Source organism: Bubalus kerabau, chromosome 12 (genome assembly GCF_029407905.1).
Source record: "Bubalus kerabau isolate K-KA32 ecotype Philippines breed swamp buffalo chromosome 12, PCC_UOA_SB_1v2, whole genome shotgun sequence".
In the NCBI taxonomy this organism is placed as follows: domain Eukaryota; kingdom Metazoa; phylum Chordata; class Mammalia; order Artiodactyla; family Bovidae; genus Bubalus; species Bubalus kerabau.
In genome coordinates this window covers 30,655,022-30,678,064 of record NC_073635.1, presented here as the reverse complement: position 1 = coordinate 30,678,064, position 23,043 = coordinate 30,655,022, and the positions used below count along the sequence as shown (strand labels likewise).

The following is a 23,043-nucleotide window of genomic DNA, read 5'->3' as shown; positions in this document are numbered from 1 at the left end:
TTCTTATCTGTATTTGTGTCTTTATTTGACTGTACAGGGATGTGTGGACTTCTGTGTGAACTGGGAGTTTTCCTTCTCCCTATCTTTCTTTTGCTTTAATGGGGATGATTAATCATGTCTGTAGAGCTGGAGCAGCAAGTTGGTTGTACAGAAACTATCACTGAAGTGTTTGCAATCAGCAGTTTAACTATTAATTACTGTGGCCAGTTGGAGGGCAGGAAGCCTGAAAGCGACAATCAGATATATGTTCTCCCAGATACAGGGTTATACCCCATGCAGTGGGCTGACTTCAGCACAGGAGGAGTTACCTGTTATCTGTAAGCTAAAAAAAAAATAAATCTGGCCAATGTGAGGGGAGACTTCACTTTTTCATTATTTTACCTCTGTATTGCTTTTTTATTTCTTTTGATTAAATATGTTCTTTGCAATACTTCCTTTTTCTTTAGCAATGTGTGATTTTTGAAGCATTCTTTGGTAGACATCATGTACTTACATAAGGGGAGAGAGGGTCAGAAGGATTTCCTTGTTTGAGGGTTGCATTTCCATTAACCCTATGCTGTGCTTCCGCTCAGTCGTGTCCGACTCTTTGCGACCCCATGGACTGTAGCCCACCAGGCTGCTGTGTCCATGGGATTCTCCAGGCAAGAACACTGAAGTGGATTGCCATACCCTCCTCCAGGGGATCTTCCTGACCCAGGGATCGAAACCAGTTCTCCTGCATTAAAGGCGGATTCTTTACCATCTGAGCCACCAGGGAAGCCTAAGAGTACTGGAGTGGGTAGATTATCCCTTCTCCAGGGGATTTCCATTAACCCTGGTGTCACTTAACCCAGGCAAGGGACCTAGAACTGAGAAAGGCCGGACAGGGAGGAATTTCTCTTTAAATTCCTAAGTTAGGACTGTCTCAGACTCTTTTTATCAGCATGGCTGGTATCTTTGGGATTTACAGTTTATGAAGACAGAGAAAAAAAGGAGAAGACTTACTCTGTAACTTAACGGTAATTTCTGAGTGTTCATATACTGTTGCTGCTAAGTCACTTCAGTCGTGTCCGACTCTGTGCGACCCCATAGACGGCAGCCCACCAGGCTCCCCCGTCCCTGGGAGTCTCCAGGCAAGAACACTGGAGTGGGTTGCCATTTGGAAATGTGGGTATTCACTCAATTTGGGATATCCTGATATTTTCCCCCAGCTTGAGTGTGGCCTTAGGTTGGTGATGAGCCTTCTGGGCACAGAGTGAGGCTCCCCATGGCCTCCCGGCACCGGAGAGACCAGCTTTGCATACTCCAAGTCTGTTTCCTCTGTGGAACAACACTTGGCAGCTTTCTGACATGAACATTTTCATAGTAAGCGTCACACAACAGAGCTGCAGCTCTGATAGGGCACGAGTGGCTCCGGGTGAGGCTGCCATGGCCCCAAGCCACTGCTGTTTCATGCAGGTGCCATGCTGGGGCTCTCTTAGTCTCTGTAAATCTCCAAAGGATCATTCATTCAACCTGCATACTCCCATCGGGGACTCTGCCTGGTCCAGGAAGGTTCCTGCCCCCAGGAAGCGGGAGGGTAGCAGGAGAAGATGGGCAGCAGGAAGCAGGAAGCCTGCTGTGAAACCTCGAGTCCCTGTAGGGCAGTTGCATGGGTGCTGGTTGTTCGGGTGCCCCCTCCGGCCCTCCCTGATAGCCGTCAAGATCGGTGACAGGGGACGGGAGCCAGGGTCCCCTCAGCCGCCCATGCAGAGGTTTGCATCCACCCTGAGCTGCTGGCCCCCGGTCCAGAGCTGAGTGGGGGGATGCCACGTGGTTCCCCCCGTGAGAACAGTCTCTATCCCTCCCCCGAGATGCCCCAGGACCTGTCCCTGGAGTGTCTGGTGAGTCCTGGGCTTTTCTGTAGAAGTGCAGGGAACCCTGAGAAGACTTGAGGTGATGAGGTTTCTAATCATTTTTGGCAGATGAGATTAGGTTGTGGGGAGGAGAGAGGACAGATGGCCACATGTCTGAGCTCTAACCACAGTCTTTCGGCTGGCCATCTTGGATAGGTGACAATGGGACCCGATGGCCTTGTGATACGGTCCCATGAACTGATGACGCTTCTTGGGGGGAGGGAGTTGAGAGTGGACCAGCTCTTGCTTTAGGCTGGAGACTTTTCATCCTGGACACATTGTCGATTGGGCTTGTTTGTGGCAGTGTGGACAGCACGCGCCCATGTCATAGCCTCTGTTCCTCCCCATCCCCGGCCCTGTGACCAGCAAGGGCACTGTGTGGACGGAGTGATTTTGCAAAGGTTGGGGCAGTTTTGAAGCCACTGAAGGAGTCCTTGGCGCCCTTCAGAGGCTCAGGATCAGCCCTGCTCATCTCTGAGGCACAGATCAAGGCTTGCTGGTCATGCTGAGACCACCTTTTAACTCTGTTCAATGTGCTGGTGCAGGGGAATGAGAGAAATTCAAGTGACTCGGCAGATAAGACCTCTACCTGTTTTAACCTTGAGCTTTTAGGCAAACACAAAGGTCCAACCGAGGTCCAGAACCTCTCTTTACAATCCTAATTAACCTCGAGGTTGCAGTCAAAGGTCTACCTACCATACTAAGTGCAGAAAATATGCAAAAACTCTGCCCCCACCCCAGTTACATTTGAAACCCTTCCTGTTAGCTTTAGGAATGATTTACATGCTGTTGCCAGGCACTGTGTACTTCGTGTTTGTCCCAAGACAAGGAGTTTCGGCCCCTGTGTCTGTGACAGTATGAGGGTGAGGGGGGCGCGCTCTGGCTCCCAATTCCCAAGGGGAGAGGCAGAGCCCACCAGCCCAGTGAACTTCCTCCTCTGCCTCCCAAACACTCAGGAGTCGTCAAGATGCTTGAACCCAAGGCCCCCTCCCAGCTTGATCAAGCATAATGCATGTTTGGGAACGCAGACCACATTTAAAGTTTGAGCGACCTGGACCACAAGTACTAAAGCCTGGTTTCCCAGGCCGTGTAGACAGATGCATTTCCTCTGCGTAGCATACAGAGGGCCTCCCACTTCTCAGCCAGGGTGCCAGCAGCTTTGACATGAAGCAAACCTGGGAAACATGGCTTTGGAGAAGATGATTCCCACGGGAAGCCAAACTAATTAGGATGGAGGGGAAGAGAGTGAGCTGAGGGGAGGGATCCAGGGCCTTGTACATGGAGACCTTGTGAATGGTGATAGCAGAAGTCTAGACCGCATCCTCAACAGCCCCTACTGAGCACTCCCAGGACGGAGCACTCACAATGCACTGGGCCCACTCTTCCCGTTGCCAAGTGTATTGAGAATTTGCTTTGTGTCATGTATGGTGCTTCCTGCTGGTCATAACATGATCTCATTGAATCCTTGCACCCTATGAAATATTCTACTATTATTACTCTTATTTCACAGAAAAACTAAGTGGAGCTTAGAGAGTTGGTTGGAGATTCCAGAGTCAGTAGTGGTGAAACTGGGATTCAAAGCTACTTCAAAACGTGGAAATTTACACGATGTGTGATTGTCTTGGATTCACTCATTCACACACTCACTGCTCGGGAAGTTCTCTGTTACATTGAACTGAAGCCTGATGCCCTCTAATTTCTATCCACTGGTGCATCTGTTCTTTGGAAAAGCTTAGACTGTGTCTGCAGCTTCTGTGTTTCCAAAGTCACCTGTAATATCCCTGGTTCTACATATCAGTTCTCAGCCGACTTGGTTTCCAGAGTCCCTAGTCATCAGATTACTCCTTCCCACCCCACCCACCACCAACTTGCCATCTTCTTTCTAAGATGCAGGTGGGTGTTTTTCATGTAAGAAATCTGTTCCCGAAATCCAGACACCAGTTCTGTTCAAATGATGGAGGTGTGAGCTATTCTTGTGTATCACAGGGCTGACTCATACTAAATGAAAATCTCAGAATCTTTTTCTGTGATCCTGAGAAAGTTATTCACCTTCTCTGACCTGCAGTTTCCTCAACAGAGAGGTGAGGTTCTAATCCTGTCCACGTGTGGTGGCTGAAGGTGTTGCCTGAGATGATCCCTGAGTCGCTGGCAGAGGCCAGCATGAGGTAGTTTCTTGGTGACCGTTCGTAGCCTTCTCCCTCTGGTCTCTCTCCGTCCCTCTGGTTTGGCCTGATGTTAGCAGCCAGCCAAGAGCAGTGTGTGAATGCTCTCTGCGTGCATAGTTTCTGTAACATGGTCAAGAATATGGAGTATGGAGTGTCAATGTTTGGAGGAGTGGACACACGTGACCCAACTCTTTCAAGTTTAGCTCGGAAGGAAAGAGAGGTAGACCCTAATGGGGGTTCAGGAGAGAGGCAGGCTTGTTTTTGTTCTGTTTTGAGGTTAGGAGAGATTTGAGCATGTTTCAAGGGTAAAGATTAGGAGAAAAACAGAGACCAGAGATTTACAAAGTAGGGCAAACATCGATGAAGTAAGACCCGAAGAGGCTGGCCAAAGCACAGTCAAGGTTGCAGGTGGAGGACTAAGACTTAAAAAAGAGGAAGGAGCTGTTCTTGGGCAAGGAGAGGAAGAAGAGAGACAGACTGAGAGAAGGAGGGCCCCGCCGTGCAGCTGGTTGCAGAAGTAACCTTGGACTTTCTTAATACCGTCCCTGCTTACGTGTTCAGAGGCACAGGCATCACCTTGGGTTCTGGAAAGACAGTGATCAGAATTTCCACTGTATTCTCTGGGGAGAAGAGACAGCCAGAGCAGACAGTTGGCTACTCAGACCCCACATTGCTGATGGACTCCCTGCAGTGAGCTTCCATGTGATAATAAGAGGATGAACACACTCTCGCATGCCCAGCTGGACTCGAGTCCCAGCAGCCCCCTGCTCCCCAGTGGAGGGACAGAGAAGGTTATTTAACCTCTCTGAGTCACAGTGCCCTTGTCGACAGCGTGGAAATGTGCTTCACAGAGCATGGGTCCGGCGTCCACCAGAGTGCCATAATGAAGCCAGCCCTGCGGCTCTGCCCGGTGTGGGCACAGCCCTAGGAGAGGAATGTGCTTTCACCAAAAAGCAAATCACGAGGCTTTTATCCATGGACACAATGGATGAGGCATCCTTTTCAGGTCTTTTCAAGGAGGCTAATGTGAAGCTGATAAAAAGAAATCCTGTGAGTGAGATACCTGACTGTCACCCTTTTTCCTTTTTTCACTCTTGAAATAGGAGGAAAGGAATAAAATAGGGATGGGAGAGAGAGAAAGAGAAAGGGGGAAAGAGCGAGAGGGAAGGAGAGACCATGTTCCCCCCTCCGCATCATCCAGCCTGTAGACAAGACAGACTCTGTCTCCCAGCATCTCTGCATCCCACAGCCATCACCCTCACCCGCTCCCTGCTGTCTTTCCCCCTGTCCTGGGTCTCACCCCTCTACACCCTCACCACGCTAGGACAGAGTGGCTTTCTGGTGAAGCCATTCATCAGCTTACACCTGTCTGTAACTCCATGTTTCCTCAAGATGGCAATAAACTCAGAAGTTCTTAATGTGGCTCTCCTCAAGGTCATGGTCACGCTGCTGGTCTGAGGGCTACGTCCCTGCCACCATCTGCTCAGCCTTGGCTCACTTACCACTTTTTCCTTGAGGCTCCTCCTGGCCACCCTGACCAGCACTCCTGGAGGCCCCTGCCCTGCTCCGCCTTCGTTTTTGTCCACAGCTCGGCACACCGTGTGATTTTAATTCTTGCATATTGTTTACTGTGTATGATCTGTCTCCTCTCCTTGTATCCTCGCTGGAACATAAGCTCCTGAGGCCAAGGCTCTGTGTGTGTGTTTTGTTCTCTGATACAAGCTGAATGTCTGGCACACGGCGAGTGATAACAGAGAAATGGCATTGAAAGAGCAATTCACTGCCTGCCTCTCTTCGGCCTCATTTGTAATTCTGCTTCTGCTAAGTCGCTTCAGTCGTGTCCAACTCTGTGTGACCCCATAGACAGCAGCCCACTAGGCTCCTCTGTCCCTGGGATTCTCCATACAAGAATACGGGAGTGGGTTGCCATTTCCTTCTCCAATGCATGAAAGTGAAAAGTGAAAGTGAAGTTGCTCAGTCGTGCCCGACTCTTAGCGACCCCATGGACTGCAGCCTACCAGGCTCCTCCGTCCATGGGATTTTCCAGGCAAAAGTACTGGAGTGGGTTGCCATTGCCTTCTCCAATTCTACCAGGTTAATACTCCCCATTACTGCCCCCCACCCGCTGTCTCCCAGTCAACTGGATATACTAACCCCAGAGGGTCTTGCTGCTGGACCTCTGCATATTCCATTCCGATAGAGTGAAGTGGTCTTCTCAGCTGTCCCCGGCCCCCTCCATCTGCTTGTCCTTCAGGTTTTATCTTACATGTCACTCCCTCCAGGAGTCCTTCTGTGACCCAAACACTGAATTTTTACCCCTCTTTGACCCTCGATGGCTCCAAGTTCTCACTCAGTCTCAGCACACGTCTCTCTGTAGGCCTTTCTTTACTCAGTTGTCTATTTCTTCTGGTGGTAGCCTCCTTGAAAGTTGGGGGTGTGTCTTGCTCACAATTGCCTCACCAATACCAAATGTAGCAATTAGTCAAGAGTAGCTGCTGAATCAGAGAAGGCAATGGCACCCCACTCCAGTACTCTTGCCTGGAAAATCCCATGGACGGAGGAGCCTGGTAGGCTGCAGTCCATGGGGTCGCTAGGAGTCAGACACGATTGAGTGACTTCACTTTGACTTTTCACTTTCATGCATTGGAGAAGGAAATGGCAACCCACTCCAGTGTTCATGCCTGGAGAATCCCAGGGACAGGGGAGCCTGGTGGGCTGCCGTCTCTGGGGTCGCACAGAGTCGGACACGACTGAAGCGACTTAGCAGCAGCAGCTGCTGCTGAATACCTTTGTGCTCAGTGACATTTGATGGAGGACAATTAGGGCTGTTTAGAGGTCGAGAGAAGGAAACATTTAATGTTCCAGGAAAAATATTAAGATACCAGGCTCGGGATACGTTCTCATTATAAATCCAAACCTTTCCTTCTGGCAGGGTTCTTTGCCCACAAGGTGGAGCACGAAAGCAAGACCCACAATGGGCGGAGCTTCCAGAGGACTGGGACGCTGGCCTTTGAGCGGGTCTACACTGCCAAGTGAGTCCAAACTCTGACACTGCTCTTTGACCCGGAGTGGGCCTGGGACAACCTTCTGGAGGCTGGGGTGTGGCGGTGGGGGGGAGTGGATGGGTTCCAGGGAAGCTTGAACTTCACCTGGGAGACTTTGGGGGTACTTTTCATCATCTTAGCAGGTGCTGGTGTTTGAAGAGAGGAAGCAGAGGTGTTGGGGGTGGGGGAGTAGACCTACAGCTCCTGCCTGGTCAGGAAACCTCTCAGCCAGTCATTCGGTCACGGAGTTGACCAATTTCCTGGGGGGTTAGTCTCGAGGTGCCACCGTGCAAACCAGCCATTACTCACCAGCTGGCATCAGAAGCAACAGGCAGGACTGGCAGGCAGCTGCCTGCTGCCCCGCAGACACCTAAGCCTGGTCTCCTGGAGCGATCAGGACAGAGAGCATGAGGGGACTATGCACTTGCTTTTCTATCTCTCCTTCTTTACTTCTGCAGGGAAAGGTTGCTAGAAAACACCTGAACAACTCAGGGAAGGAGGAGGGATGCTATTTGGGATGCAAATCTGAATGGTGTTATTCAAACACTCATTTTTCCTCTCTGTCAAATGCATTTAGACAAAGGGTTCAGGCATCAGCCTGTGGTGGGCCTCTCCATGCTTGTTAGGAAGGGTGGCTGTAGCCCCAAGCTGCCAGGGAGCTGGCCTTCAGTCTCGGCTTGGAGGTGACTTTTATATTCCCCAGAGAGCCTTCTAAAACGGGGCTTAGAGCCACACAAGGAAAGTTCTAGAAGGGTAGGGATAAGTCGAAAGGTGTGGCTTTAAACCATGTAAGATGTTTACATTTATAGGAGGTGGGGACCGTGTGTGGGGCACCCCCAGCCCTTCTGTGCCATGTGCAGGGGCTGGCGGAGAGGAGCAAAGACAGGGTGCTCCACTGGAGATGGTGCCAGAACCTCCTTGAAAATGGAATCCAAAAACCAGGAATCGTGTTCTACAGACAGACTGGAATGGGAAGCTTCTTCCCACCCAGATCACTGCATTCTCACCAGCAGCACTGTGCTCCTATGAACACAGCTGGTCAGTATTGGAGAAGTGGGGGCAGGGGAATTTCTCTGTGCCAGGTGGGAAGTTAAGCTTCCATCTTGCCAGCAATGAGGAAGAGCCACAGCAGGCCAGACCGCCTGGTTTTTGCCTTTTCTTCTAGGAGTGAACCAGCTCTCCTTCTCAGAAGCTGCCATGGGACTGCCCTGGTGGTTAAGACTTAGCACTCTCAATGCAAGGGACCCGGGTTTGGTCCCTGGTCAGGAAGCTAGATCCCACATGCTGCAACTAAGACCCGGAGCAACCAAATAAATAAAAATAAATTAAAAAAAGAAGAAGAAGATGAAGCCACCGCACTGACACCTGGTCCCCATGGCCAGCCTCCGGATTGTGGAAGTGCCCTATGGGGGAGGCTATGCTGTCATTTGAAAGACAGTTTGGAAATTCTGCAATGGCGTGCAGTCCCTGAGATCAGAAGATGCTAGAGGAGAGTGGTGGGCAATCAGTGCTGCCTGGGGGTCCTGACTTTCCTATTTACCCTTCAAGAGAGGTGAAGGAGACCGAGGGGAGGAGAGTGAGCTGTGGAGAAGTTGTACCTATGGCAGGGGTAGAGGAGAATTTTCTGTAAGATAAAGGTCATCCAGACACTGCCGTGGTTCTGTTACAAAGACCACTTCCTCCCTGGCCAGCTTGCAGTACCCTGTGTGTGCCTGAGGTGGGTTGTGGAAGGCTTTGGAGATAATGCAGTGGTTGTTACTGCCTGCTGGCCACCCCCAGGGCCTCCGGTCTGAGCGCCTCGGCCAGGAAGCTACCAGGAAGAAAGTCATCCGCAATGAGAGCTTCCCCACGGGCCTCCAAAAGCACCCAAAAGGGGTGTGAGATGAGCCATGGGGATGCGAAAAGAAGAGAACATGTATTTACGGTTGCTATCTATAGGAAACTAAGCTTTACTCAGTTTTAATATACAGATCGAGAGGCATATGTGTGTATAATTTGTACATAAATGTACCTGTCGTAGGCTTATACCATCAAAAGTCTTGGTTGATGGAGTGTGGGATAGTAAATGTTTAGAGACCATAGAAAGGGAAGATAGCATAAAGAATAAATGATGCTGGTGGACTGAAAAGACTAATGCATGTTTTTCAGCATAACATTTGGCTGTGGACTGATATAGACTGTTCAAGATTTGGGGGCTGTCGATAAACAAGACATCCCAGCCAGGTTATGCTGTTAGTTCAGAATGGAGTTTGGTTAATCAGCTGCCCTACCACCTATCTCCCTTGAGGGCAGAGCTGAGCCTGATTTTGAGAGAGAAAAGGACCTTGACTGTCTTATCTTGTGTTTAACACATAGGTTGAAGCTCTATTCCCAGCTGATGAGTACAGGCAGGGCAGTCAAAGTTTGATTTTTGGAGAAAAGTCTCAGTTAAGGGACCTAAGATTCTTCCCCAGGGGTGCCGGTGAGCACAGACTGTGGAGAGAAGATGGGTCTCTGGAGGTGTGTAATTTTCCAAAATGGGTCCCATAGGTTACAAGTTCGTGGGCTGTTAACAGGTGTGACAGGGAAACAGGTTCCCCACAGCAAGACTTTTGAGACCCTTTAAAGTGCTAAGAGACACTGTGATGCTTGGTTCTCCAAGAAGGGGAGGTCTTATTGAACTGCAGAAAACCCTCCTTAAAAAAAAAAAGCATATCAAAGGTTTGGTGTCTCACAAAAATGCATTTTAGTAAATGACACCCTAAGGTTTCTTCTCCCCTGCTCCTCTCACCCTAGGCTCACTTCTAAGTACCATGGACTTGTCCAGTGATTTGAACGCGATCCATCTACATTGGTTCTATTGACTGGTATTGATCCTATTACTGTTATTAATGATATGTGCTTCATTAATTAATTAATTTAAAGTCTTATTGAAATAGAGTTGATTTACAATGTTGTGTTAGTTTCAAGCATACAGCAAAGTGATTCAGTTACATGCACACATTCTAAGTTGCTAAGTTGTGTCCGATTCTTTGTGACCCTGTAGACTGCAGCACACCAGACTTTTCTTTAACTATCTCCTGGAGTTTGTTCAAACTCATGTCCATTGAGTCTGCGATGCCATCCAATCACTTCATCCTCTGTTGTCCCTTTCTCCTCTTGCCCTCACTCTTTCCCAGCCTTGGGATCTTTTCCAGTGAATTGGCTCTTTTCATCATGTGGCCAAAGTATTGGAGCTTCAGCTTCAACATCAGACCTTCCAATGAATATTCAGTGTTGATTTCCTGTAGAATTGACTGGTTTGATTTTCTTGCTGTCCAAGGGACTTTCAAGAGTCTTCTCTAGCACTGCAGTTCATAAACATCAATTATTCAGTGCTCAGCCTTCTTTATGGTCCAACTCACATCCATACATGACTACTGGAAAAGCCATAGGTTTGACTAGACAGACCTTTGTTGGCAAAGTGATGTCTCTACTTTTTAATACACTGTCTAGGTTTGTCATAGCTTTTCTTCCAAGGAGCAAACGTCTTTTAATTTCACAGCTGCAGTCACCATCCACAGTGATTTTGGTGCCCAAGAAAATACAATCTGCCACTATTCCTACTTTTTCCCCATCTATTTGCCATGAAGTGATGGAACCTGATGCCATGATTTTCGTTTTTTTGAATGTTAAACTTTAAGCCAACTTTTTCACTCTCCTCTTTCACCCTAATCAAGAAGCTTTTATTCACTAAGTGCTTCACCCCAAATGGTAGATCTTTAAGGGGCTCCTGTCCTTTGGAATTATTACTGTGTTCATAAGTCAGTGGAAGTTCTGGGTGTCCAGAGTACCTAGAGAGTCAGCAGGCTTTTTTGGTTCCCCCATGCCCATATCCCAGGACAGGATACATTGGTTTCTTATCTTTTCTACTTGTCAAGTTCTCCAGTAAAGAATTTGTGACCATCAGAAAGACATGAAGGCCCCTGTGGCCAGGAACACAGCCCAGCCTCCCTGGGGGCTCTGTAAGGGACAGACCAAAGGCTGATCATTCTAACTGAATCGAGAGCCCCTATCAATTTGAAGGTTGATATTCAGGAGCAAAATCATGAGACACACATCAAGAAGCTGCCAGAGGAAGATTCTAAGAAAGGAATTTGGATAAAAGGCCAAATGTGTTTTGAAGATTACGTTTTTTTAATACCTTTTTGGCTGCACTGCACAGCAGGTGGGGTCTTAGTTCACTGACCAGGGGTTGAATCTGCAACCCTTGTATTGGAAGCACAGTTTTAACCACTGAACTGCCAGGTAAGTCTGAAGAAAATTGCATCTTTGAGTTTACCTCTGTAGTTTGAATTACCTTAGACCACTGGTTCTCAAACTTGAGCGTGCATCAGAATCACCTGGAGGGCTCTTTAAAATCTTACTGGGCAGCCCCCAGAATTTTTAATTCTGTAGGTCCAAGGAAGGCATTAACATTTACATTTTTAAGAAGGTCCCTGGTAATTCTGATACAGCTGATCCAGGGACCACACCTTGAGAACCGGTACATTAGACCATCGACTGTTGGTGCTTAAGTGGATCTCAGAGTTATTATTATTCGTCTCTTGGTTTTACTAGTAAGGAATCCAAGTCCAGAGAAATTGCTTTGCCAATGACGAACAGCTGGTTAATGTCAGGTTGGGGACCAGTCCTCATCCTGTGCCCCTCCCGCTTTGTTGCATCGCCTTTCCCTGTTCATCCTTCTGGGTCTTGCTATGCTGTGTTTCCATGGATGTCCGGAGAGATTGTCCTGATCTCAACTGAAGCTTTTCAAGAGGACACTCACTATTTAATTGAGTGCAGGCATACCTCGTTTTATCGTACTTCACAGATACTGTGTTTTTCACCAGCTGAAAATTTGTGGTCCTACATCGTCAGATGATGGATAGCATTTTTTAGCAATAAAATATTTGTCATTAGGAATGTGCCTTGTGTTTTAGAGATCATGCTATGGCGCACTTACTGGGCTGCAGTGTAGCATAAACATAACTTTTATGTGCACTGGGAAACCAGAACATTCCTGTGAGTTGTGTTACTGCGGTGTTTGCTTCATTGTGGTCGTCCGGAGCTCAACCCATGCTATCTCCAAGGTGTGCCTGTAGGGTTGAAGAGGTAACAGTCCTGGTTTTAGAGTCGTATTAAGTCCTGGCTTTGCTACTCTGTAGCTGGGTGACCCTGGGTAAGTTATCTTCAGCTTCTCCAAGATTCAGTTTCTCATCTGACACATGAGAACATTGTGGTAGGCAGAAGAATGACTCCCAAAGATGTTCACATCCTGATCCCAGGAACACGTGAATAGGTTATGTTACATGGCAAGGGGAGTTAAGGTTGCTAAGTAGTTGAGTTTAAATAAAGAGACTATTCGGGGTTATCTGGGTGGGACCAATGTCATTGCAAAGGTCCTTCAGAAGTTCAAGAAGAAGGCAGAAGAGCTGGGGTTGCAAAGACGTAATCAACCATGGCTGGCTTTCAGGTTGGATGGGGCGCTGAACTAAGGAACACAGGTGGCCTCTAGAAGTTGGGAAAGGCAAAGAGACAGAAGCAGTGCACCTCCAGAAGGGATGTAGCAATGCTGACATCTTCATTTTGGTCCATCGAGACTGACTTCAGACTTCTGACCTGCAGATAATACATTTGTCCTAACCCTCTGAGTTTGTGGCTACTTGTCCCAGAAGCCACAGGAAACCGTGCAGTTACTGCGTGTACTGGCAGGATTGCCATGAGCGTAAAGGAGATCAAGGGTGTCAGACCCTGGCGCAGGGGCCAGGGCTGCGCCCTGACAAAGCCGTCAGCAGGATAACTCCCTGAGCACCACCTTTGTCGAATCCATCCTGGCTCCTGTAATGTGGGGGCTAACCTGTCCTTCCTCAGCTTGGCCCACGTGTCTGAGCTGACTTGTGTGTCTGACCTGAAGGTCTACTTGGAGGGGCCTACTTGGTCGGGTCCCTCTCTTGACCCCACCCTGACTGCCACCCAGCCCTGATGTCCGGGTCACTCACTTTTCAATTCTAAGTAGTGCTTTGGCATAGCCGGGAGCAGGACCCCTGCCAAGGAGAATCCATCAAGAAATGGCTTCACTGGGGAAGGGTGTAGATGGATTCCAAGCTTGTGTCTGCTCTACCTGCTGTCTGTTTCTGGAGGTCAGAGGAATTATGAATGGAGTCCATGCCTTGTGAGACGTGTGCGCGTGTGTGCTAAGTCACCTGTTGTATCTGACTCTGTGTGACCCTATGAACTACAGCCTGCCAGGCTCTTCTGTCCATGTCTGCTAGGCTCCAGGCAAGAATACCAGAGTGGGTTGCCATGCCCTCCTGCCGGGGATCTTCCTGACCCAGGGATTGAACCCACATCTCTTATGTCTCTTGCATGGTAGGCGGGTTCTTTACCACTAGGGCCACCTGGGAAGCCTGCCTTGCAAGACAGTGATTATTATTTGGGGTTTCAGGTAATTTTCAGACTAAACTGCGTCTCTGATTTTTTTCCCCTTGTTTATTTATTCTGCAGCCAGAACTGTGTGGATGCCTACCCCACCTTCCTCGTCATGCTCTGGAGCGCCGGGCTTCTCTGCAGCCAAGGTAACCTGGGCTTTTCTCCTTGTGTATGCTCGCTCCAAAATGTGTGTCACCAAGTGGTCCGAGTGTAGGCTTTTTTGTTGAAAAGACTTTGTCTGCCCTCCAGCTCCAGTCTGCAAAGCTCTGGAGACGTGAGACCCTCTGAAGGTTGTGAGCCAGCGGGCGGGGTGCCAGCGCGGGGCCCGGCGGTAATGCATGGCTAATGCTGGCTCCCTGGTGGCTGGTTGAGAGCGGCTGCACTGACAAGGGTGGTTTCAGGCTAAATGTGACTCAGAAGCCTTAAGCAGCATGAGCTCAGACACAAGGGCATTCTGAATGAGAGCGCGAGGTGTCTGTTCTGGGCGACCGTCATCTGGCTGACTGCTCATTGCCTTCTGCATAGTGCTCCTCCTTCCGGCATGGGTTGAGGTCTCCAGCCTCCCTGGTCCTCAGCAGCCCACAGTCTTGACTTCAGCAAGTTGGATTCCCAAAACTGATTTAAAATTAAGTGGCAACCAAGTGGTATTTTTGGTCCACTTTGGAGACTGGCCTTGTGTCTGCTGAAGGTCTGGTGTGACCAGGCCGGCTTCCACGCTGTGGCCCAGCCGTGTGAGAGAAAAGGCTGCCAGTGTCCTGTGAGAGATGATTTCATCCTTATTGTGGTCACTCACGCAATAAAGTATGTAAAGTGGACACTGTTGCCCCTGTTGTTACTTTTGAGGATCCTTGGACTCAGGGAGATAAGTGACTTATTCAAGGTTGCTCAGCTGGTGGATAACAGAGCCAGAACGGACTCCCAGGGGTTTCAGGATAAATCCTGGGTTTTTCACATGTGTCCTCTTACTTTATTCATTTCCATAAAAATATACACTGAACACCTACTATGTGCCAAGCCCTGTTCCCTGGATACACAGCAGTAAATAAGACAGAGATGGTGGCAAAGCACACAGCAGTTGGCGAGATGGACCACAGAAAATAAATGAATGGATAAGTTTGTTGCCAAGAGTGAGACACGCCATGAAGGAAGAGAATCAGGTGCAATGAGAGAGGAGAGAGGTGAAGGCTGGGAGCATAAACCACTTCAGGAGCACGACGTGATCCATAAGGCTGTCAGGAAACGTGTCTTAATCTCCCACTTTCTATCCTCAGTTAAATAAGAAACATGTCTGGCATCACCTGGAAAATGAAGCCAAACTACACTTAGAGTAGGAGTTATGATTCCTTTTATGTCTTCTTAGATGATACTTGATAGAGATGAATCTGGAGTTATTCTGGTTGGATAAAGGGAGTTGAAAAAGGTTTCAGGGCCTGAAAATAAGCATTTTCTGCCAAAACAAGTGTTGGCATTGCCAGGAGAAAAACAGTCAGTCACTCCTGTTTGGTGTAATAGTCATTTCCTATAAATATGTTAGATTGGATAATTTTTCAGGTGAAAGGAATACCAGCCTAAACCCACCACATTACAGAGCAGGAGCCCAAACTTCAGGGGAACCTGCTCAAACCTGAGAATTTTAGAGCCTGGTTTTGAACGCACAACATTCCTCCTGGTGTTTCAAGCAGCTCAGGTCCACGCCAGGGGCAGGCACTGACCCCCAAATAGGGGCAGTGAGTTCAGTCACTTTGCACCCTGATTTCTATCAGCTCATGTTCGGTTCAGTTCCTGGTGACAGAAAGGTGGGCCAATAAGTTAGCTCAGAGCCTTCTGGAAGGGACCAACCAGGAATATCCTTGTCCAAGACAGCTGTGAGTTGTCACAACTTTGGAACCATCAGAGAAGAGAGGATTAGGGACCCGAGTACCCAAAGTGCCTGGAGCGCTGCCTGACACATAACAAGTGCTCAGTTAATGTGCTTTATTTGGTATTTGAATAACGCTGCAGGGGGCGGGTTTTGAAGAACTTTTATATCCATACTTCTGTTTCACCCTCATAGTAATTCCTGATAGGTAGGAAAAGTGTAATCAGCCCTTTGTCAAATGTATTAATAGAATGAGTTAAGCATTAGCTCCTGATCGTAACAGTCCTGCTAGGGCTGGGTTTCCAACTCTTGGCTCCAAGCGCTCAGGACTCCATGGGGTTGTTTAACTTGTGTGTATACCTCACAGTGTTGGAATGCAAAGGGCATTTCTTTCCCTAGAGATCTTTCCTAAACCGTAGCAATTGTTCAGAAAACGTTGAGCATCATGATTCCCGGATGTCCATAGGTGAAGGGTGTACTTTGTAAGGACCAACTTCAGAGCAGGGCTCTGGGAGCAAGTCTAGCTTTCCTCCTACACACACACACACACATGTACGTGCACCTACCAGCTGACAATCTTACACAAGTCCCTTGACTGCTGGAATCCATGTTTCCACATCTGGAAATAGAAAAGACCATACCAAGACTTCCCTGGTGGTTCAGTGGCTAAGGATGCGCCTGCCAGTGCAGGGGGCACAGGTTTGATCCCTGCTCCAGGAAGATCCAGCACGCTGCACAGACTGTGTGCCTCAATTACTGAGCCTGTGCGCCTGAAACATGAGAAGCCACCACAATGAGAAGCCCATTCACGGCAACTAGAGAAGAATCCCCACTTGCCGTAACTAGAGAAAGTCCAGGTACAGCAAGGAAGACCCGGCACAGCCAAAGATACAATAAATACATAATAAAGAAAAAGATGGTACCAGTCATGTGAAAAGGATTCAGATTAGATGACGGGTATGAAAAGACTTTGTATGAAACGACACTGTGATGCCAACACAAGGTAGCGTGACTATTCTTAAGGATCTCAGGATGCTTCCTGTCCCTGGCTCTTTGCTGAACTTCAGCCCTGACTGGCAGAAGCTGAGGCCTCTGCTCGATTTTGCGACCAACACTGATCACCTATTGGCTGTATTAGTACTGGGTTCCCTTAGTACTTAGTTTTGGCATCTAGGACACTAACACGGGTGTTGTCCTTTCTCCCCTTAGTTCCTGCTGCCTTTGCTGGACTGATGTACCTATTCGTGAGGCAGAAGTACTTTGTTGGCTACCTCGGGGAGAGAACTCAGAGGTAGGCCGCTGGGACGGCGTAAGAACCACGGAGGGAGTGGCACTTTCCAGCCGGAAGAGTGGTCATTCAATATTCCGCTGACCGGGAGGGACCACGAGGGGTTGGAGAGGGGAGGGCGACTTCAATCCCTCATCCTTTTTCCTCCCTGAACTTTGCTGGTTCTGGAAATACAGCTAGGGGCCTTGACTAGTTTTTCCATTAAAAAAAATAAAATTCCTCCACGTCGTGCTGGGCTCCCAAAGGATGCTTTAAAAGCATGCCTTGCAAAACCACAGCCTCTACTCCCACCCTGCCGCATCTGGGCCTTGAATTACATGCCCCTGTCTGGCTTCCCAAAGCCTGTCTCGAGTGAAGCATGCCATTGTTTGCCTAGGGGAAGGAGAACTAAAGCTTGCACCTTGTGATAAGTTCTCTTGAGTAACAGACATCAGGGACCTGCGGAAAGAACGTTGAGAAGGTCAGACACGTCTGCCGGTGGCGGACAGAGGCAGTGTAGGCGACGATTGTCCTTTCCTTAGACCTGGGTTGGGAAAGCTGGGTTTTAGTAAAGTAAATGATGATACTTAGAGAAGAAAGTTTCGAGTTACAGTTTGCCGCCAGTTCCAGAGCGATCAGAATCGCCGATGGGTTCCAAGGGTGGGGAAGATGCTGCGGGGGCTGCTGCCTACGTGCTGGCCCCAGCGCCCACCCAACTATTCCACTTCTTGTCCCTCTCCATGTCTCACAATAGCGCCCTCCCGCTGCCCCCGTTTGATTCCTGGATTGGGAAGATCTGCTGGAGAAGGGATAGGCTACCCAGATTCTTGGGCTTCCCTTGTGGCTCAGCTGGTGAAGAATCTGCCTGCAGTGTGGGAGACCTGGGTTCAATCTCTGGGTTGGGAAGATCCCCTGGAGAAGGGAAAGGCTACCCACTCCAGTATTCTTGCCTGGAGAATCCCACGGACAGAGGAGCCTGGTGGGCTGCGTTCCATGGGTTGAGAAGAGTCAGACACAACTGAGCAACTTCACTTTCACTTTCTGGTGGATAAGGCCACCCAGTTCAGAGAGCCTCCTCCTTCACTTGATCTTAGCCAAAAGGCCGAGAAGTGATCAGAGAGCCCTCTTCAGCAGTGACAAAGACAGTGACATCCCTGGAGAAGTTGTCTGGGAAGAGTTAAAGGCCCAGAGAAGCGCCTCCTTGAGGGCCGCTACACCTCGAGTCCTTAGAAACATCCTGCCCACACCAAGAACACCACTCTTTCATCGGGAGGCACTCCTGTTTCATCCTTCACCGCAGATTTATCTTGAACAGGTTCTGAAATAGCTTCACAAATCACTTTCCCTCCTTTCTGTAATGAACATATGGTGGCCTCATTCATGTGATAAATCTGACTCACTACAATATTTGACTTTTAACAATTTAATTTCTCTGAAGCCTCTATTCTCTGGCTTAAAAAAAAAAAATAGACTCCTTTACTTTCTTTCCACTTCTTGACCAACACTAGCAGGTAATTCTCTGTATTTGTCTTTGAGGCTGCCAGAACAAAGTGCTCCGTGCAGACCAGGGTGTTTAAATAACAGATATGTCTTTTCTTATCGTTCTGGAGACTGGCAGTCCAAAATCAAGACAATGGCAGGGTTGTTCTTTCCTGAGGCCTCTCTCCTTGGCTCGTACTTGGCCGTCTTCTCCCTATGTCCTCAAGGGTCTTCCCACTGTGTGTGTCTATGTCGTAACCTTCTCTGTAAAACATTTTTTAAAAGTTATTATTTATTTTTGGCTGTGCTGAATCTTTGTTGCTTCACGGGTTTTTCTCTAGCGGGGAGCAGGGGTTACTCTCTAGCTGTGGTGCGTGGGCTTCTCATTACGGTGACTTCTCTTATTCTGGAGCTCAGTTCAGCTCTAGGGTGTGTGGGCTTCAGTAGGTGCGGTGCCTGGGCTCAGTAGTTGTGGCTCCTGGGCTCTAGAGCACGGGCTTGAATAGCTGTGACACATGGGGTTAGTTACTCCACAGCATGTGGGATCTTCCCAGATCAGGGATTGAACCCATGTCCCCTGCACTGGCAGGTGGATTCTTTACCACTGAGCTACCAGGGAAACCCTGCTAACCTCTTTAAAAAAATTTTAAAAAACACTTTTATTGGCTGCGTGAGATCCCAGCTCGCCTGACCAGGGATCAAACTTGCACCCCCTGCATTGAAAGCACGAAGGTTTTTTTTTTCTGTTTTTTTTTTTTTAATTTATTTTAATTGGAGGCTAATTACTTTACAATATTGTGGTGGTTTTTGCTATACATTGATATGAATCAGCCATGGGTGTACATGTGTTCCCCATCCTGAACCCCTCTCCCACCACCCTCCCCATCCCATCTCTCTGGGTCATCCCAGTGCACCAGCCCTGACCATCCTGTCTCATGCATTGAACCTAGACTGGCGATCTACTTCACATATGATAATATACATGTTTCAATGCTATTCTCTCAAATCATCCTACCCTCGCCTTCTCCCACAGAGTCCAAAAGTCTATTCTTTGCATCTGTGTCTCTTTTGCTGTCTCGCATATAGGGTCATCATTCATCTTTCTAAATTCCATATATATGCGTTAGTATACTGTATTGGTGTTTTTCTTTCTGACTTACTTCACTCTGTATAATGGGCTCCAGTTTCATCCACCTCATTAGAACTGATTCAAGTGTATTCTTTTTAATGGCTGAGTAATACTCCATTGTGTATATGCACCACAGCTTTCTTATCCATTCATCTGCTGATGGACATCTAGGTTGCTTCCATATCCTGGCTATTAGAAACAGTGCTGCGATGAACATTGGGGTACACGTGTCTCTTTCGATTCTGGTTTCCTTGGTGTGTATGCCCAGCAGTGGGATTGTTGGGTCATAAGGCAGTTCTATTTCCAGTTTTTTAAGGAGTCTCCACACTGTTCTCCATAGTGGCTGTACTAGTTTGCATTCCCACCAACAGTGTAAGAGGGTTCTCTTTTCTCCACACCCTCTCCAGCATTTATTGTTTGTAGACTGTTTGATAACAGCCATTCTGACCAGCGTGAGATGGTACCTCATTGTGGTTTTGATTTGCATTTCTCTGATAATGAGTGATGTTGAGCATCTTTTCATGTGTTTGCTAATCATCTGTATGTCTTCTTTGGAGAAATGTCTGTCTAGTTCTTTGGCCCATTTTTTGATTGGATCACTTATTTTTCTGGAATTGAGCTGCAGAAGTTGCTTGTATATTTTTGAAATTAATTCTTTGTCAGTTGCTTCATTTGCTATTATTTTCTCCAATTTTGAAGGCTGTGTTTTCACCTTGCTTGGAGTTTCCTTCATTGGAAAGAATGGAGTCTTAACCACTAGACCACCAGGGAAGTCCTTGACCTTCTCTTTTTATAAGAACACTGGTTATAGTGAGTTAGGGTCTACCTAGTGTTCGCATTTTACCATTATCACCTCTTGAAAGACCCTCTTTCTAAATGCAGTCATTCTAAGGTACTGAGGTTTAGGCCTACACCATATGAATGTGGGGGCAGGGCACACGCACAGTTCCGCTCAGAACACTGTCTTGGGGACCACACTTTTTTCCCTAACAAAGAGCTAGAATGGGTCACTTCATGAGCAGGACTGTAAGCAGGAAACCAAGGAGAGAGGAATGCACTGGCCAAGGAGCAGGGAGCTGTCAACTGGGGGTGCCTCTCAGATCCTGCTATGCCTGCAAGTCCCAGGGGGAGCTTGTCCACAGTGTGGGTTCTGATCCAGTGGACCTGGGCATCTGCATTTCCAACAAGGTCCTGTACTGCTGGTCCATGGAGCACCGTGAGGAGCGAGGAGGTTGATACTCAGCTGTGAAACTATTTTCAAACTCTTGACACAGGAAAACTAGGAGTTGCATCATGAACCTTTGGGGTCCCTTTCAATAAGATCAAATTTCTAACATTGAACCTATGGATACCACATTGTACTCTCTAGATTATAGCAAGCAAGGGCCTGGCAGCCTTAAGGCACCTGTTTAGATGAGTTGGCTGTTCTTGGGGAGCCCTTCTGAGTGCCAAGGAGTCCCCTTGCTGGGGTCTTTACTAACAGCCTTAGCAACTAACAGCCTTGGTGATCCAAGGAGCTTCCCTGGTGGCTCAGACAGTAAAGAATCTGCCTGCAAATGCAGGAGACCCGGGTTCAATCCCTGGTTCAGGAAGAATCCTCTGGAGAAGGGCATGGCACCCCACTCCAGTATTCTTGCCTGGTGAACTACAGTCCATAGGGTTGCAAAGAGTACAACACGACTGAGCGAGTAACACTTTCACTTTTCACTTGGTGTCCCACTTGGCTGAACTTTCAAAACATACCAGTGCTGCAGGAATGAACCATCCAGAGCCATCACAGAAGGATGCTACAGAGGAGGGAACCAGGGCAGCTGCTGAACACAGCGGTGTGGTCACGTGTCACTGGAGAGATGACTCCTGACCCCAGTGGGTGCTCTGTGCAAGCAGCGCGGGATTTAGAGCCTGTGAGAGAAGGAGACGAAATCATCCAGTACTAAAAAGTCTCCCTTCCTTGATTCACTTCATATGTAAGGGCTTGCCTTCCAGCCCTGGAGGCCAGCTCTCATTAGTGGGAACTTGAGTTATTCCCAGGCAGCCTCAGGAGACTGAGTCCTCGGATGCGAGAGCATCTCTTAGAATCCACCAGGCTTCTTGGTTCATGTATACCATCCCTTCTCACATAGAGGCACTGAAAATCCTGCATTACACACAGCTGCCAGCATGGCTCTTACAGGCATTCCTGAGAGGGTCTTTGTGAATCCATGGGTCCCTAATGCCCGGTCAGAACCTCGGCTACCAGTGGAAGCCACCACCTTCACACCATCCAGGAGCTGGCATTCCCATGGCGCAGAGAAACCAGAGAGCAGAGCCCTGATGGTGATGGGTTTAAGGCTCTTTTTGCTTGGTTCTGAACTAGATTCAATGACTAATACTAGCTAAGACACCCACTCTAGTGTTCTTGCTTGGAGAATCCCAGGGACGGGGGAGCCTGGTTGGCTGCCGTCTATGGAGTTGCACAGAGTCGAACACGACTGAAGCAACTTAGCAGCAGCAGCAGCAGCAGCTAAGACATCCTTCATATGAAGTAAATGGAGCATTCTTGAGTAAAAGGAGGTATCCTTTCACACACACACACACACACACACACACAGAAGTTGCTCAGTCGTGTCTGACTCTTTGCAACCCCATGGATTGTAGCCCACCAGGCTCCTCAGTCCATGGGATTTTCCAGGCATGAATACTGGAGTGGGTTGCCATTTCCTTCTCCAGGTATCCTTTAAACCCCATGTATTTCAAAGCGATAATATTTTGTGTTAAATTGGTGTCACTTGTGCTCTTCTCCAATTTTCTCTCTCCTTCCTTTCCAGCACGCCTGGTTACATATTTGGGAAACGCATTATCCTGTTCCTATTTGCCATGTCCCTCGCTGGGATACTCAACTATTTCTTCATCGCCTTTTTCGGAAGTGACTTTGAAAACTACATCAAGACCGTCACCACCACCATCTCCCCTCTCCTTCTCATCCCTTGACTCTCTGCTGAATTGCGGGTGGTGTGCTCAGCTAATCGATACCTAGAAGCCATTTAAAAGAAGCTGTAAATCTAATGACCTGCTGGGCTTTGCAACTTGAGTGAACCTCGCTTTTCCTGGAAGAGGAAATTTTCACATCAGCCTCACCCTCTGAACAAGGCCGAGGCCCCACATTTGCAAATTCAGATCCCTTCTGTGTGTTTCGTGACTTATCCTGCTTTCTGAAGACGTTTTGTGACCCAGTTTATGTTTTCCTAAAATAAAATGCAGACATATGTTTGAGGCTGGTGGTTGAGTTTTGGGTGGGTATACTGCTACAGTTGAATAACTAGGCGCTGTTTTCCTCAACCTTAATGATGATAATAAAAAATATGCTATCTACACACACACACACACACACATATACACTCCTGGAAGGTCACCAATGGTCAACTGTGAGTATCTCTGGGTGAAGAAATTTTGGATATGTTTTTTACTCTCTTATTTATATTTTTGCATATTATTTGGAAAATTTTAAGGAGCAAATAAATACCACTAAACAAATGAATAAGACACAACTGAAGACTGCCTTTTCCAAGATGCCTTCCCTAACTCCAGATTGGTCTAATGTTGCCCCCGACCCTCCATAGCACCCTGTGCATGTCTCAAATGCAGCAAATTCATACCACGATGGCAAGCTGTTTCTTAGTCTGCACCACTGGTCCCCACTAAATCATCAGCTCTTGAATATTGTGCTGTGCTCAGTCTTTGGGGCCCCATGGACTGCAGCATGCCAGGCTTCACTGCCCTTCACTATCTACCGGGGTTTGCTCAAACTCAGGTCCATTG

At 48.1% G+C, this 23,043-nt stretch overlaps 1 protein-coding gene across 9 annotated transcripts in view; it reads left to right on the top strand.

The window, feature by feature from the left end:
- ALOX5AP (arachidonate 5-lipoxygenase activating protein) overlaps nucleotides 1–22,488 on the top strand; it is a 51,207-nt gene extending 28,719 nt beyond the window's left edge. For all 9 annotated transcript variants that reach the window (XM_055541839.1, XM_055541840.1, XM_055541835.1 and 6 more), the window contains 4 exons: nucleotides 6,972–7,071; nucleotides 13,588–13,658; nucleotides 16,580–16,661; nucleotides 22,053–22,488. In XM_055541839.1, coding sequence (XP_055397814.1) covers nucleotides 6,972–7,071; nucleotides 13,588–13,658; nucleotides 16,580–16,661; nucleotides 22,053–22,215 — 416 coding nt within the window. In that variant the 3' untranslated portion in view covers nucleotides 22,216–22,488. The remainder of the gene's footprint in view (nucleotides 1–6,971; nucleotides 7,072–13,587; nucleotides 13,659–16,579; nucleotides 16,662–22,052) is intronic.
- Nucleotides 22,489–23,043: the final 555 nt, after the last annotated feature.